This window comes from Oncorhynchus nerka, linkage group LG14, assembly GCF_034236695.1.
Source record: "Oncorhynchus nerka isolate Pitt River linkage group LG14, Oner_Uvic_2.0, whole genome shotgun sequence".
Taxonomy (NCBI): Eukaryota; Metazoa; Chordata; class Actinopteri; order Salmoniformes; family Salmonidae; genus Oncorhynchus; species Oncorhynchus nerka.
The window spans coordinates 89,123,837-89,140,167 of record NC_088409.1 but is presented as its reverse complement, the minus strand read 5'-3'; the positions used below and the strand labels follow the sequence as shown (position 1 = coordinate 89,140,167).

General features: G+C 45.3%; 3 protein-coding genes across 4 annotated transcripts; 1 reads left to right on the top strand and 2 right to left on the bottom strand.

The window, feature by feature from the left end:
• Positions 1-514: 514 nt before the first annotated feature.
• On the bottom strand, positions 515-2,610 carry LOC115141995 (secreted frizzled-related protein 2-like). Its single transcript, XM_029681450.2, has 3 exons — positions 1,708-2,610; positions 1,523-1,603; positions 515-1,404 (listed from the first exon to the last, which is right to left on the bottom strand). Exons 1-3 carry the CDS (start codon positions 2,231-2,233, stop codon positions 1,052-1,054), a joined length of 960 nt encoding a protein of 319 aa, XP_029537310.1. The 5' UTR covers positions 2,234-2,610; the 3' UTR covers positions 515-1,051.
• LOC115141996 (ragulator complex protein LAMTOR1-like) lies at positions 2,037-12,450 on the top strand. Of its 2 annotated transcripts, none has more exons than XM_029681452.2 (5): positions 2,037-2,126; positions 3,944-4,089; positions 4,183-4,260; positions 4,351-4,474; positions 10,862-12,450. In XM_029681452.2, exons 1-5 carry the CDS (start codon positions 2,097-2,099, stop codon positions 10,952-10,954), a joined length of 471 nt encoding a protein of 156 aa, XP_029537312.1. In that variant the 5' UTR covers positions 2,037-2,096; the 3' UTR covers positions 10,955-12,450. The 2 variants fall into 2 exon arrangements, with proteins under 2 accessions (XP_029537312.1, XP_029537311.1); XM_029681451.2 differs by lacking the exon at positions 2,037-2,126 and adding an exon at positions 2,747-2,915.
• A 1,393-nt stretch (positions 12,451-13,843) lies between these two features.
• lrrc51 (leucine rich repeat containing 51) lies at positions 13,844-16,166 on the bottom strand. Its single transcript, XM_029681448.2, has 5 exons — positions 16,088-16,166; positions 15,754-15,825; positions 15,170-15,375; positions 14,811-14,959; positions 13,844-14,272 (listed from the first exon to the last, which is right to left on the bottom strand). The coding sequence occupies exons 2-5, from the start codon at positions 15,803-15,805 to the stop codon at positions 14,134-14,136; spliced, it is 546 nt and encodes a 181-aa protein (XP_029537308.1). The 5' UTR covers positions 15,806-15,825; positions 16,088-16,166; the 3' UTR covers positions 13,844-14,133.
• Between the last annotated feature and the right edge of the window lie 165 nt (positions 16,167-16,331).

Genomic DNA, 16,331 nt, shown 5'->3' with positions numbered 1-16,331 from the left:
AGTACCCCTCCCCCACTCATTGTTTCTCACAATGAGTTTATTATTGACTAATTCTGAGGTCATAGTAAACATACAGCAATACATCACTGGTAGACTACAGGGAATTATTGTGGATCTGACTCAACACACGATGGTGGGTGGGAGAGACAGACAGACAGACAGACATGGGTGGATCTGACTCAACACACGATGGTGGGTGGGAGAGACAGACAGACAGACAGACATGGGTGGATCTGACTCAACACACGATGGTGGGTGGGAGAGACAGACAGACATGGGTGGATCTGACTCAACACACGATGGTGGGTGGGAGAGACAGACAGACAGACAGACATGGGTGGATCTGACTCAACACACGATGGTGGGTGGAGAATGGGAGAGACAGACAGACAGGCAGACATGGGTGGATCAGGTGTACAGTCACAGGTGTGGAGTGAGTCTAGAGTCAGGTTTCTCTCTTGCCACAAACAGAAGGATCCAGAAAACACACACAGAAAAGAAAAGGTGACCAGTATTTATGGTTCAATATAAAGTTTATTAGACACTGTTACCCGGCAGTCTTTGATGTTACTATCAGACAATAATACTCTGCTTTGAATGGAACTAATGCTGCTCTGTGCCTCACTGGTAATTGTGTCGTCTGACTCGGCTTAGACAAATCATAATCATGTCCTCACAATTGATAAAAAAAAAAAAACATGGATTTTTTTATATTCATTTACATTTAAGTCATTTCAGAACGTAATACATCATTTACATTTTTCTCAATGTCTCACATGTGACAGGTGTCCAGAACATGGATCCAAACACACAGACACTGGACCTCTGGGGGTCTCTCTTCCCCACAGGTCTTCATAGATCCATCCAGTCCATTCAGTTGAATATGACGAAGGCTTCACTTCTCCAGAGCTAGGTGGCATGAATATGAAAGGGAGATGCAAGAGATATTGTCTCAGTCCAGAGGCTGAAATGTAACAGGGCTGTGGTGTCCTCTCATCCGCATCCAATTCGCCAAATTGGAAAGTCTCTCTATGTTTGTATGATGACATCATCAGCAGGGTTGTTTGAGGAGTCTCCTGACTAACTTCTTGAGTTCTTTGTCGCTCCTCCTCCACCTCACCAGCCTAGTGAGGACCAGCCTGCCCTCCTGTGTGTCAGCAAGGCCCAGGTACCACACCCCTGCCAGGGACTCCTTCCCCTCCCCCAAATCTGCCTCCTCCAGGGCAGGACAGGTGCAGGTACCCCCCTCCTGCAACCAAAGGGCACTGTAGGCCATGGCCCCCCCGACGCCCTCGGCCTTCTCTGCGCCTCCACCCTCCCACCTCAGGATGCGACTCCGGGCTAGAGGGACGACCCTGCGGTCACCCTGCACTACAGAAACACTCCCAATACGCAGTTTAAAGGCTGAGAGGAAACACAGAAATACAGGTCTGTAAACACTTTAAAAAAACATGTAAACATGTTATTGACCTCTATAAACCTTTGTGTAAAGTGTAACAAATGCCATATACATATCACTCACCATATGGACTCTTGCAGAAGTTGTTCTGGTTGTCTATCTCTCCCTCAGCAGCCAGACTGCATGCATCACAGACCACTGTTCCTGAGGACACCAAGAGACATGCCACCGAGAAGGGTGAACATGTGTGTGAAAGAGAGTGGACATTTTTTGCAGAGGATCACCTCCCAATGATGATAGGTACAAACCCTTTGATGCCTCCTCGTGTCCCTCTTCCTTCTGCCCACGCTCTGTGTCTCGGGTCGTGGTGGGAATGCAGAGATGGGTCCCGCGCGGGAACCGGGTACAGTTGAACATGTTGGGCCACGGGAACCCGAAAGCGCTCATCACCGGAAGACAACCGTCCCTCACAGCCTCGCACAGCCCACGGCAGGGGCGCACCGCCCCCTCCGGTAAGCACACCGGGGCGAAGAGCGAGCACAAGAACTTCTTGGTATCCCGGTGGCAGAGTTTGGAGACCAACGGTAGCCACGCCGCCGACTGCTGCTGGGCTTCTTTTAACGAGTCGTGCCCCAGCAGGTTGGGAAGCCGCATCTCCCGGTAACCGACGCCGTGGCACAGAGAAAGTGTGCTGGGGATGGGCTTACACACCGAGCGAACCGTGGAGGTACTGAGACTTTCGGGCGCAAACTGAACGGGGCTGCTGTCTTTGGTCAAAACCGAGGCGAGACAAATAGACACCAACACGCAAAGTGATATTATCAGCTGAGCCATACTGACAACAGGCGTAGATAAAAACAAAGCAGCACAGGGGTTGTTTAGCAGTCCTGGAAGAGAAGTACGCAGCCTAGTAGCTAGTAGTCTGATGTGTAATGAGAGGGCGACTGGCGTCACCCAGTCATGCAAACTCGTCAAACGTGTTCTTTCATCAAATGCAATGGTTATTGAGGGCTGTAAAGTGGCTCTGTAGACCCGGGGGACGTCTGAAAGAGGACTTTAATCTTTTATCTTGCGATAGCAGCCTCCTCAGAACATGTGTTAACAATGTATTTTTGCCATCTCGTCGTTCTGTATTTCCCTTTCGACCCGTCTGTTGCGTGCAGGTTCCGTGCCCCCAAATAAAACAATAACAAGTCACCCTTCGCGAGTCTTAAAACATGAAATACCCCCATGTCACGTGATTGGGGAGTCTGTGTTCCCATGCTGGCTTCACAGTGGCCGGATGTCATTATGTTTGTTGCCCGGTCCTTGGCTGCTCAAAAACTGATGTCATGTGATAGGCTTCGTTTGTAGTAGCCGCTGACAGAAGCGGTAAGACAGAAAGTGGACCGAGACTGTTTCTCTTATTATATAGTTTCTCGGGAGAAGTAGTTGGAAATTGCGTTCGCGGACCAGCGAACGTCCAGCGGACGCCATGGGTTGCTGTTATAGCAGGGAAAACGAGAACACCGAGCAGGTAACTAACTATAGGCTAGTTGGTTATATAGGTTGCAAAATACTATTTGACAATAACAGTAACGTTAGTTTCTTTGGGGTCATCAGGACGTTGCGAGACAGTTTGTATCAAATTCCACTAGTCAAAAGTGAAAAGATGGTGCATCATTGCTTGTTAAAAGGAAACAATTTCTAAGTTCGCCAACTACGACCCAACAGATAGATAGCTGAGCTAGTCAGACCTTTAAGATAACTGTTAGCTGTGCAAGAAAGATTGGGCCATGGGAATGTAGTAACCTGAATGGCAAATTGGCCAACACACCTAACAACATTAGCTCGTTAAGTGAAGTTTCAAAATAGTGACAACCTTTGCTGACAAATTATAGGCAATATCTAGTTTGCTAATTACCTTAACCAGTTAATCTGTACGTCAGTAGCTAGCTACTTGCAGGGCAGACAAAACACGTTGTTTAAATTCTCACCTGTCATGATGATCATCAATCAGGTCCGGTAAAACGTGACCACTTCTGTTAATTGGGCCTCATTCGGTTACGCCGTTGAACTTGCCAGCGCGTTAACTTCTCCCAGATGCATGTCATATGATCTCAGGTTTCCAGTTGTGACATAGGCCAAAATGGAATTTGCTGGGGGGTTTTATTTTCACTTTTGGGAAATGTGAGGTGGGGGGGTAACTTATTACCATTTATCAGATGACTGTTGTACAAATAGAGCCTGCCACTGCTTTGCTGACCCTGTTATAACACAGGATAATACTGTTGAAATATACTCTCCAGTATCATATCAGGCTTAGGTAACTATCTTTACTTTGGGTTCATTCTGCCTGTCACAGCAGCAGATCCCTATGGACTTAGTGATCAGGGAAGAGTAGTCATAGCATAGTTTGTAGGGTGCCTTTTTGTTTTATACTTTAGTTCAGAGGTCATATCATGCTCATTTTAACAATAAGCAAGGTCAATCTGGGTACCTTAACAGCCAGTGATGGAGGATGTTGTGATAGTTTGTGAGTGTGATGCGTATGTTGTGCCTCAGGACCCTGACGTGTATAAGCCGCTGATCCCCCACCCGAACCCAGACAGCAAGCCCCTCAACAGTACAGAATGGAGCTCCGCCAGTGTACCCTCAGCCCGCACAGACGAACAGGCCTTACTCACATCCATCCTTTTCAAGACAGCCTTGTAAGACACACAAATGTTTTTTTCTCCTCCCTCATCGTGGATTTATTCATTTGGGATTTAATTCTGTTGATTACCTTTGTCTCTGTTTCTTAGGAACATCATTGATGTCTCGGCTGCGGACTCTCAAGGCATGGAGCAGCATGAGTATATGGATAAAGCTCGGCAATACAGGTTGGTGTGTGGAGGTAGTTGCTTAATGTGTCTGTGGGTTTTGACCGGCCATGTGTTTCAGCACTGACCTGTCTTTATTGTGTGTTTCAGTATAAAACTGGCCTTGTTGAGTAACAGTCTGTCTCAGAAGAAGCCCCTCCCTCTCCCTTCCCTCACCAGCCAGCCACACCAAGTGCTCGCTAGTGATCTGGTGCCATACTCTGATGTACAACAGGTAAACGCACGCACACACGCTCGCACACCAGGGGTGTAACGGTTCACCAAACCCACGTTTTGGTACGTATTGCTGTTTTGAAGTCACTCACGGTTTTCGGTAAAGCAGGAAAATAAAATGCCAACAGTTACTCTAGTTAACATTTTCTTATATAAACAAAAATTGGTATCCCTGATTCTATATGATCATCAGTTGTTTAATGCCTGATGAGCATAATCAGGAATAACAACACTTTGTATTTTCTTGAATGAAAACACCTGATTACACAACAACACTAAAATAAAGTGCACTATGTGTGTGAAATCAATATATAAACATGGCTTAGACATTGTATAGACCTATGCTGTAATGTTTTCTTACAAAGAGAAAAAGATGCACACGTGTGTGTGACTCTCATAAAGGGGATGTGTCTGTAGCACGGTAGATAATTTCCCGCTCTGGGGTAAGGTGATGGGCTGTCACTGTTAAGTAGCTCTCTGTGGCCCTGGAGGTCCATCCGTAGTAAGCACAACACAGGGTGCCTCTGATGAGCCATCAATACAGGACAGATCGAATTCTACTACACCGGCTCTGACACTCGTTGGATGTGGCGGGGCTTGCAAACTATCACAGAATACAAAGGGAAACCCAGCCACGAGCTGCCCAGTGACGCGACCCTAACAGACGAGCTGCATTCCTTCTGTACCCGCTTCGAGGCAAGCAACATTGAACCATGCATGCGAGCACCAGCTGTTCCAGACGACTGTGTGATCTTGCTCTCCGTAGCAAGACCTTTAAACAGGTTAACATTCACAAGGCCACGGGGCCAGATGGATTACCAGAACGCGTACTCTGAGCGTACACTGACCAGCTGGCAAGTGATTTCACTGACATTTTCAACCTCACCCTGACCGAGTCTGTAATACCTACATGTTTCAAGCAGACCACCATAGTCCCTGTGACCAAGAACACTAGGGTAACCTGTCTAAATGACTATGGATCCGTAGCACTCACATCTGTAGCCATGAAGTGCTTTGAAAGGCTGGTCATGAGTCACATCAACACCATCATCCCAGAAACCCTAGACCCATCACAATTTGCATAACGCCCCAACAGAACCACAGATGAACCACGATAACCTCTCCCTCAGCGTCAGAAACACTAAGGAGCTGATTGTGGACTACAGGAAACGGAGGGCTGAGTACGCTCCCATTCACATTGACGGGCTGTAGTGGAGCAGGTCGAGTGCTTCAAGTTCTTCGGGTATCCACGTCACTAAGGAATTAACATGGTCCACACTAGAGGTCGACCGATTATGATTTTCCAACGCCGATACCGATTTATTGGAGGACCAAAAAAAGCTGGATACCGATTTAAATCGGCCAATTTTTAAAATTTCATTTATTTTTAATTGTAATAATGACAATTACAACAATACTGAATGAACACTTATTTTAACTTAATATAATACATCAATACAAATCAGTTTAGCCTCAAATAAATAATGAAACACGTTCAATTTTGTTTAAATAATGCAAAAACAAAGTGTTGGAGAGGTAAAAGTGCAATATGTGCCATGTAAAAAAAATATCGTTTGAGTTCCTTGCTCAGAACATATGAAAGTTCCTTTATAACTTGAGACTTCAATATTCCAAGGTAAGAGGTTTTAGGTTGTAGTTAATATAGTATTTATAGGACTATTTCTCTCTATACCATTTGTATTTCATATACCTTTGACTATTGGATGTTCTTATAGGCACTTTAGTATTGCCAGTGTAACAGTATAGCTTCCGTCCCTCTCCTCGCCCGTACCTGGGCTCGAACCAGGAACACATCGACAACAGCCACACTCGAAGTAGCGTTACCCATCGCTCCACAAAAGCCGCGGCCCTTGCAGAGCAAGGGGAATAACTACTCCAAGTCTCAGAGCGAGTGACGTTTGAAACGCTATTAGTGCGCACCCCGCTAACTAGCTAGCCATTTCACATCGGTTACACCAGCCATTAGGCTGATAGGCTTGAAGTCATAAAACAGCGCTGTGCTTGCGAAGAGCTGCTGGCAAAACGCACGAAAGTGCTGTTTGAATGAATGCTTACGAGCCTGCTGCTGCCTACCACCGCTCAGTCAGACTGCTCTATCAAATCATAGACTTAATTATAACATAATAATCACAGAAATGCCTTAGGTCATTAATATGGTCCAATCCGGAAACTATCATTTCGAAAATATTTTTTTTATTCTTTCAATGAAAGAATTTATCTAACGGGTGGCATCCCTAAGTCTAAATATTCCTGTTACATTGCACAACCTTCAATGTTATGTCATTATGTAAAATTCTGGCAAATAAGTTCGCAACGCGCCAGGTGGCCCAAACTGTTACAACTATTTTATTGATTTATTTCACCTTTATTTAACCAGGTAGGCTAGTTGAGAACAAGTTCTCATTTGCAACTGCGACCTGGCCAAGATAAAGCATAGCAGTGTGAACAGACAACACAGAGTTACACATGGAGTAAACAATTAACAAGTCAATAACACAGTAGAATAAAGGGGCAGTCTATATACATTGTGTGCAAAAGGCATGAGGAGGTAGGCGAATAATTACAATTTTGCAGATTAACACTGGAGTGATAAATGATCAGATGGTCATGTACAGGTAGAGATATTGGTGTGCAAAAGAGCAGAAAAGTAAATAAATAAAAAACAGTATGGGAATGAGGTAGGTGAAAATGGGTGGGCTATTTACCAATAGACTATGTACAGCTGCAGCGATCGGTTAGCTGCTCGGATAGCTGATGTTTGAAGTTGGTGAGGGAGATAAAAGTCTTGCAACTTACCTTGGCTTCTACTGCATTCGCGTAACAGGCAGGCTCCTTGTGGAGTGCAATGAGGGGCAGGTGGTTAGAGCGTTGGACTAGTTAACTGTAAGGTTGCAAGATTGGATCACCCGAGCTGACAAGGTGAAAATCTGTCTTTCTGCCCCTGAACAGGGCAGTTAACCCACCGTTCCTAGGCCGTCATTGAAAATAAGAATGTGTTCTTAACTGACTTGCCTAGTTAAATAAAGGTCTAAAAATATATATATATATTTTTTTAAATGGGTAAAATCGGTGCCCAAAAATACCAATTTCCGATTGTTATAAACTTGAAATTGTCCCTAATTAATCGGTCAACCTCTTGTCCACATACACACCAACAGTTGTGATAAAGGCACAACAATGCCTATTCCCTCTTAGGAGACTGAAAAGATTTGTCATGGGCCCTCAGATCCTCAAAGTTCTACAGCTGCACCATTGAGAGAATCTTGACTGGCTGCATTACCGCTTGGTATGGCAACTGCTTGGCATCCGACCAGAAGGCCCTACAAATGGTAGTGCGTACGACCCAGTACATCACTGGGGCCAAGTTCCCTACCATCAAGGACCTCTATACTAGGCGGTCAGAGGAAGGCCTGAAAAATTGTCAAAGATCCCAGCCATCCGAGTCATAGACTTCACTCTGTTACCGCACAGCAAGCTGTACCGGAGCGCCAAGTCTGGGACCAAAAGGCTCCTGAACAGCTTCTACCCCCAAGCCATAAGACTATTGAACAGATAATGAAATGGCTGCTGAACAGTTAATGAAATGGCTGCTGAACAGATAATGAAATGGCTGCTGAACAGATAATGAAATGGCTGCTGAACAGATAATGAAATGGCTGCTGAACAGATAATGAAATGGCTGCTGAACAGATAATGAAATGGCTGCTGAACAGATAATGAAATGGCTGCTGAACAGATAATGAAATGCCTGCTGAACAGATAATGAAATGGCTGCTGAACAGATAATGAAATGGCTGCTGAACAGATAATGAAATGGCTGCTTGGAGTATTTGCATTGACCCTTTCTTGTTCTGGCTGACCGACTCTATGCAGACTCATTGGGCTCTACTGACACCGAATCTCCACCACAGACGCACATACTACGTACTCTCTCATGCACAAAACACACATGCATCTTGACACCACTCGCACTCTTCACATGCTGCTGCTACTCTTACCTATCCTGATTGCCTAGTCACTTTAACCCCTGTACATATAACCTCCACTACCTCGTACCCCTGCACATCCACTCGGTACTGGTACTCCTTGTATATAGCCTTGTTATTGGTGTTACTATTTACTATTTTTATTAGCAAATTTTACTACATTTTAACTGCATTGTTAGGATTGGGCTCGTAAGTAAGCATTTCACGGTAAAGTCTACACACGTTGTATTCGGCGCATGTGACATAACATTTGATTTGCCAATTCATTGACTACTTCGGCTTTCACCTTGCTTATGTAGAGCGGTTACTACCTGTTTTGCTAAAATGGGTGCATGAGGGCGAAGTTAGTTAACGTGGCTCGAGCACTTTCACGAGGTGCTGAAACACCTTATTCCCCTCAACCACTGAGAATGGGCGCTTATCCACGGCTATAAACATACCTATCGCTCTTGTCATTTCTTTGGCTCAGTCAGAATCTGCTGCGAAGGGCTGCTTGAATGCTGAGGGACGATAACACATGTATTTGTATATTTTTTGCGCCCCGGTCTTGCTCCAGTGGTAAGAATACTGAGGTGATGTCGGTGTAAATGTGTCAACATGTTTGAGGTGTTGGCAGCTGCAGAGGCTATTCTCGTTGAGCAGTGGAGACATACTCTCTATGTCCATCACCGTTTGGCATCTACTGGGAAACCAAAATGTTCCCAAACTGAATATTTAAACGATGGAGAATCCTCCTGGTTTATGCACCCCACCGCTCGCCATCGTACAGAACTAGTTCCTGGTTTATGCACCCCACCGCTCACCATCGTACAGAACTAGATTCTGGTTTATGCACCCCACCGCTCGCCATCGTACAGACCTAGTTCCTGGTTTATGCACCCCACCGCTCACCATCGTACAGAACTAGTTCCTGGTTTATGCACCCCACCGCTCGCCATCGTACAGAACTAGTTCCTGGTTTATGCACCCCACCGCTCACCATCGTACAGAACTAGTTCCTGGTTTATGCACCCCACCGCTCGCCATCGTACAGACCTAGTTCCTGGTTTATGCACCCCACCGCTCGCCATCGTACAGAACTAGTTCCTGGTTTATGCACCCCACCGCTCGCCATCGTACAGAACTAGTTCCTGGTTTATGCACCCCACCGCTCGCCATCGTACAGAACTAGTTCCTGGTTTATGCACCCCACCGCTCGCCATCGTACAGAACTAGTTCCTGGTTTATGCACCCCACCGCTCGCCATCGTACAGAACTAATTCCTGGTTTATGCACCGCACCGCTCGCCATCGTACAGAACTAGTTCCTGGTTTATGCACCCCACCGCTCGCCATCGTACAGAACTAGTTCCTGGTTTATGCACCCCACCGCTCGCCATCGTACAGAACTAGTTCCTGGTTTATGCACCGCACCGCTCGCCATCGTACAGAACTAGTTCCTGGTTTATGCACCCCACCGCTCGCCATCGTACAGAACTAGTTCCTGGTTTATGCACCCCACCGCTCGCCATCGTACAGAACTAGTTCCTGGTTTATGCACCCCACCGCTCGCCATCGTACAGAACTAGTTCCTGGTTTATGCACCCCACCGCTCGCCATCGTACAGACCTAGTTCCTGGTTTATGCACCCCACCGCTCGCCATCGTACAGAACTAGTTCCTGGTTTATGCACCCCACCGCTCGCCATCGTACAGAACTAGTTCCTGGTTTATGCACCCCACCGCTCGCCATCGTACAGAACTAGTTCCTGGTTTATGCACCCCACCGCTCGCCATCGTACAGAACTAGTTCCTGGTTTATGCACCCCACCGCTCGCCATCGTACAGAACTAGTTCCTGGTTTATGCACCCCACCGCTCGCCATCGTACAGAACTAGTTCCTGGTTTATGCACCCCACCGCTCGCCATCGTACAGAACTAGTTCCTGGTTTATGCACCCCACCGCTCGCCATCGTACAGAACTAGTTCCTGGCTGTGCCTCACAAAAGGACATTTTGAAATGAGCCAATCAAGATTTGAATTTTGACTTACAAGGTGTGCATAGGCTCTAGTTGTTGTAACAGAATAGCCTGACAACATCGAGGCATACAACGCAGCGTTGGCCCAGTTTATATTCCAAGGGTTTTATTATGTTATGTTTTCATTCGGATTCACAGTGTGGACCAAACTGAGGTCCCTGAACGGTTCGGTATGAATATGTTTATTGTTACACACACACACACACACACACACAGTGTCATTCTCAGACATACATCAGGTCATTTTTCTATAACAGTCCTATGCTTTCCCTATCCATAAACCTGTTAGTGTATGGCAGCTCTGGAGCTAAAAAAAACAACCATGTTGATGCATGTTAACCTATTTTGTTCTGATTGATTTACAGGTGTCCAAGATAGCTGCCTATGCTTACAGTGCAATCTCTCAGATCAAGGTGGACGATAAAGAAGAACTAGTGGTTCAATTTGCCATCCCCTGATCTACCCTCCATAATATCCCCTTGTCCTGTCTCCCATGCCCGACCCTGCACCCTGTGTCTCAGTCCTTGTGCTACCCAGCTATGTGACTAGCAACCTGCTGCTACAGCTGAGGATTATGACAACCAGATCTCCCCTGCTGAGAGGGTTAACTTGACCCGCTTGACCTACCTCCCCCTTGACCTTTCAAAGCCATCATTCATCCTTCCTTCATGAGGGGTGTCAAGGAATTTTAAAATTCATCGCAGTATAACGATAATGGCTGTCTTTTTGTTTTTGTTATTTTAAAGTATCTTGTTTTGAAGAGTGACTGAGTCTAATGACTAAACGGTTAGCTAGCTGCATGGCTAGACTGTTCTGGCTCTGCGTTTTCAGGAGTAGCTGTCCTCGTCTGATCTGCAGCTACGGCAATGTACTAACTAACCACAGCTAGGAAACGAGGGTGATGCTGTTGTTCTGACACTGTGAACCCGTCACCCAGAACACACATCCCACCCCTCATGTCATCAATACAAATATCTAGAAAGAGCAATCACTATAGTTTTCCATATCTTTGTTGGAATCCTTAGATTGACCCAATGTAGTAAGACAGAACTGGGTTGGGTAGACAACAGGGACTTAGATTCTATAGTTGAACGAATGGTCAAATCCGACATGAGCCGCATGAGTCTTACTTTGAGATCTGCTCATGCTGATAGAGTGCAGGGGCGAATGGGGGGTGGGGGACAGGTGTGGGAATCCACATTGTTTTCTATGCCTCTGATTTCTAGCAGAAACATGCTTCCTCCTAGCACTTCAATCATTTAGCTGGCAGTCCTTGGATTCATATCTTTTAGATTTCACAGAAACAATAGATGGGGGGTAGGGCTTAGTGAAGGTAGGGGTCTAGGTGGATGGGTCGTGTTCAGGGGCTTGTAATGTAAATTAATCAGTTAAGTGTTTATACCTTCTATGTACAGATTTGTGACTCCGTCAAAAGCAACAAATGGATTATATGCACCTCCCCTTTGTAGAGCGTCTGTTGGTCAGGATTGGCTAAAGCTCCAATGGGGTGGTTTTTGGAGGCAATCAAAACTAAGGATACAGAAACCCAGTTTTTATGACAAGAACCCCTATTAACATCCAAGTTTGTTCAATTTTTAAACAAAACAACAGCTTGTTATGAGTTACTTAGATGTTATTTTCTAGGTTCATTTATCATGGCAGTTTGGGATAAACAACCATAACCTTGGTATCCTCAATTAAAACGATCAGAGGTGTTAGTGATTTATTTATGTGGGGGTCATTAAAGTGATGATCTGGAAGGCTGTGTCCACAAGACCTTTAATTTGGACTTTTTGCTGTGTGCTGAGAACAGTACGTTTGTTTTCGTTATTTCAACGTGTAATATTACTTGGACTACATTGTTAATTTCTTAGGCTAGTACCAAAACGTTTAAGATATTCTGTTACACCCCCCCCCATTTAATTATGTAATGCATTAAAGACGTTCAACAATGGCTGGTGTTCTGTAGGACTGTAGAGAAATAGTTGTGTGGGGTAACATTGCAACAAACCTTAAAGAACACTGAATCACATCTCATTTAGTGTGCGTAGCGTAACTAATGGATATAATTTAAAAACACTTTCTCAGAAGATATTGTTTACCATGATAGGGATTCTCTGGTATATCTCATACCTACTGATTCATGTGGTAAAGTGTAAATTCTCAGATCCAGATTTCAACACAAAGTAACACACCTATACTGAACAAATATAAATGCAACATGTAAAGTGTTGGTCCCATGTTTCATGTGCAGATGATTGATTGTTTACTTCTCTACCATAAGGCGCAATGTCGTTTTAGAGAATTTGGCAGTATGTCCACCTGCCTCACGACCGCATACCACATGTAACCACGCCAGTCCAGGACCACCACATCCGGCTACTTCACCTGCGGGATCGTATAAGACCAGCCACTCGGAGGGCTGATGAAAATGTGGGTTTGCACAAACTGTCAGAAATCATCTCAGGGAAGTTAATCTGCGTGCTCGTCGTCCTCACCAGGGTCGTGACCTGACTGCAGTTCGGCGTTGTAACTGTAGTGGGCAAATGCTCACCTTCGATGGCCAATGGAATGCTGGAGAAGTGTGCTCTTCACGGATGAATCCTGGCTTCAACTGTACCGGGCAGATGGCAGACAGCGTGTTTAGCATTGTGTGGATGAGCGGTTTGCTGATGTCAACATTGTGAACAGAGTGTCCCATGGTGGCGGTGTGGTTATGGTATATGCAGGCATAAGCTACGGACAATGAATACGATTGAATTTTATTGATGGTGATTTGAATGCACAGAGATACAGTGACGAGATCCTCAGGCACATTGTCGTGCCATTCATCCGCCGCCATCACGTTTTATCATGATAATCCACGGTTCCATGTCACAACAATCTTTACACAACTCCTGGAGGCTGAAAATGTCCCAGTTCTCCCATGGGCTGCATTCTCACCAGACATGTCACCCATTGAGCATGTTTGGGATGCTCTGGATCGACATGTACGACAGCGTGTTCCAGTTCCCGCCAATATCCAGCAACATTCCACAGGCCACAATCAACAGCCTGATCAGCTCTATGCGAAGGAGATGTGTCCCGGTGCATTAAGCAAAGGGTGGTCACACCAGATACTGACTGGGTTTCTGATTCACGCCCCTACCTTTTTTTGTAAGGTATCTGTATTCCCAGTCATGTGAAATCCATAGATTTAGGGCCTAGTGAATTATTAAAATTGACTGATTTCCTTATATGAACTGTAACTAAAATCTTTGAAATTGTTGCATGTTGCGTTATGTTTTTGTTCAGTGTACAAAGGTGCATATTGGACAGTTTGATTGAGAGGACTCTATACCTTTAGCCTGGGTGGCCTCTGTTCCAGTTTAATAATTATATAGGTCAAGGTGGCAAAAAGGTCAGGAATATCCTAATTAAGCAGAAATCACACCTACTGTAGATGTACTATTCCTCCCCCCCCCCCCCAACTCTAAGACAGACACCAGACAGAGTTTCTGATGAGTAGATTCATATTGTACTTTTACATGATGCTTCAGTCATAAGGCCTCCTGATGTAAGTCTGTTGTTCTGGAACCATTTGGTTGGTTGGCATGACGATTGTGTCCCCCCCTCCCTCCGTTTCTGTGGTGACAGGTCAGTTGTCCTGGTTCTTCCTGGTGTTTTTGCCAAGGTTCCCAGGGCGATGCCAGACTTGGGCCATGATTCGCTCCTGCCGTGTAACAGCACTGAAGTCCAACTTCTTCAAGTGAGGCAGAGCCGCAATCACATACCCCCTACACACACACACACAGAGGGGTTCTTATAACTGGGTGTTTGTCCAGGTACACAAACTTCAGGTTTTTTTTTACCATAAGGCTCCAGGGCTGAACACATACATACACTGTAAACCAGTATTCATTTAGCACTGAGCAGAGAGGGAGAATGCTCAAAACTCTGTAAAATTTGGCCGTGTTGCTATGCAGACAGGCAGAGAGCTGGTGTGTAACAGGATATCTCTGCTCATTTGATGCACCAGTCAGAATGCTACACAGCTGCAACTCTAACCCAGCACCTATTACACACAGGGCTCAGAGCCACATAGCCCTCTGCGAACAGACCGCATTCAGACAGCACATTGAGATCACACTAAGAGTATGAGTGGAATAAACAACCCCTGTAACCCATCCCACCCCCCCATCTGGGGCTAAGGGGATGCACATTGGTGCCGGCCTGTGTATGTGTGTGTGGATGAGTTTACTGTGTGCATGTGTAGGTTTAGCAGCTGTCCTCACCTTTCTCATTTAATCCCTGTGATGCTAAGTGTGTGTGTACCTGTTGCTCCCCTCATTCTCCATGGTGTTGCCGTGCAGGGTCAGTGTATGTAGGAAGGGCAGGGCGCCCAGCTTATCCACCTCTGAAAGGTTACAGATGCTGTTACCATGGAGATACAACACCCGCAGTTCCTTCAGCTCCACCAGGACCTGGGACACAAAGTTCACACACACACACACACACACAGGGTTTAGAGTGATCACTGCTAATGTACTAGAGCCCTGCATTTGACCCCCCTGCCAGGCTGTGGCTGTTCAGGGAGACAGTAGACTTGTCTCAAATGACACAATATCCCCTATATAGTGCACTACTTTTGACCAGAGCCACTGTATGTACGTGACTACGTGGACTCAACTCACTGGGTCTATGTGTGAGATGTCGTTGAAGGACAGGTCGACCCAGGCGAGCTGTGAGGGCTCTGAGAGGAAGGCTGAGACCGTATCATTGAAGCCACTCAAGTCTGTGATGATGTTATTGTTGAGACGCAGCGAGCGGCTGCAGAACTTCTTCTCTGCATTTCGCTTCAGTGGCCGCAAGCCCTGATTTGGCTCCTCCGTCAGAGCGTCTGAGAGAGAAAGAGAGAGAAGTTGTGTGAGAGGACTTAGAGGTGGCATTGAGAATAGGAAAGGAAGCCGCGACTATTGAGACACAGGCACAGGAGGGTAGAGAGCAGTGGAGGCTGCTGAGGGGAGGACGGCTCATAATAATAGCTGGAATGGAGTCAATGGAAGAGTATCAAACAAATCAGATGTGGTTTCCATGTGGTTGATACCATTCCATTGACTCTATTCCAGCCATTAATATGAGCCGTACTCCTCTCAGCAACCTCCACTGGTAAAAAAAAGTGTTGAGGAAGAAGTAGAACGCTCTGAATTGCATCTCAATAGTGGAATCCTTTCCTTCATCCGCATTAATAGTCATGTGAAATAACCTGCTGGTTTACCTGTCATTGAGCTGAGGCATTTGAATGATAAATCCACAGGAGCGCCATACATTTTACAGCCTTTTGGCTAACCTGTATGATAATAAATATAATATTTAAATGAATCCAGCTAATTGAAAAGAGGATTACTGCATCATCTTTGCACTTAGCCTAGCTATTTTGTCCATGCTAACGTTAACGTTCCTGCTAAGTTAGCTACAACTCAAACAACGTCTATTCACTTGACTTCATCTCTGTTCAAGGCATACAAAATAAAAATGACATAGCTACATTTCTAGATTTCTATAACTAGTTTTCTGCCTACAATGAATTAAACATAATTTAGCTATTTTACCCCTAAAAACCCACACACATGTGCAAGACACTTGTTTGTATTTTCATCACAATGAGCGAGAACAACACTACAACAGTCGGTTTCCAAGGAGACGAGTCTTCGGAATGTGGGAATTGTAGTTTAAATATTTCATTAAACGTATTTATTTTCTTTATTAAATTGTACATTGTTGCAGAAAACCCATTGAATAATGTTCAGAAATGTTCCCTTACAATAGAATAGTGTATACGTTTGAATAATTACT

What these genes read in the sequence shown, in the direction of transcription:
- LOC115141995 (XM_029681450.2), bottom strand. Translation starts at nt 2,233, where the DNA reads ATGGCTCAGCTGATAATATCACTTTGCGTGTTGGTGTCTATTTGTCTC. An exon ending in ACACGAGGAGGCATCAAAGG is followed by an intron (nt 1,604 to 1,707) that starts GTTTGTACCTAT and finishes TGGTGTCCTCAG; the next exon opens with GAACAGTGGTCTGTGATGCA. An exon ending in CTTCTGCAAGAGTCCATATG is followed by an intron (nt 1,405 to 1,522) that starts GTGAGTGATATG and finishes GTTTCCTCTCAG; the next exon opens with CCTTTAAACTGCGTATTGGG.
- LOC115141996 (XM_029681451.2), top strand. Translation starts at nt 2,874, where the DNA reads ATGGGTTGCTGTTATAGCAGGGAAAACGAGAACACCGAGCAG. An exon ending in GATAAAGCTCGGCAATACAG is followed by an intron (nt 4,261 to 4,350) that starts GTTGGTGTGTGG and finishes TGTGTGTTTCAG; the next exon opens with TATAAAACTGGCCTTGTTGA. An exon ending in CATACTCTGATGTACAACAG is followed by an intron (nt 4,475 to 10,861) that starts GTAAACGCACGC and finishes ATTGATTTACAG; the next exon opens with GTGTCCAAGATAGCTGCCTA.
- lrrc51 (XM_029681448.2), bottom strand. Translation starts at nt 15,805, where the DNA reads ATGTATGGCGCTCCTGTGGATTTATCATTCAAATGCCTCAGCTCAATG. An exon ending in ATGCCTCAGCTCAATGACAG is followed by an intron (nt 15,376 to 15,753) that starts GTAAACCAGCAG and finishes TTTCTCTCTCAG; the next exon opens with ACGCTCTGACGGAGGAGCCA. An exon ending in GAGAATGAGGGGAGCAACAG is followed by an intron (nt 14,273 to 14,810) that starts GTACACACACAC and finishes GTGTGTGTGTAG; the next exon opens with GGGGTATGTGATTGCGGCTC.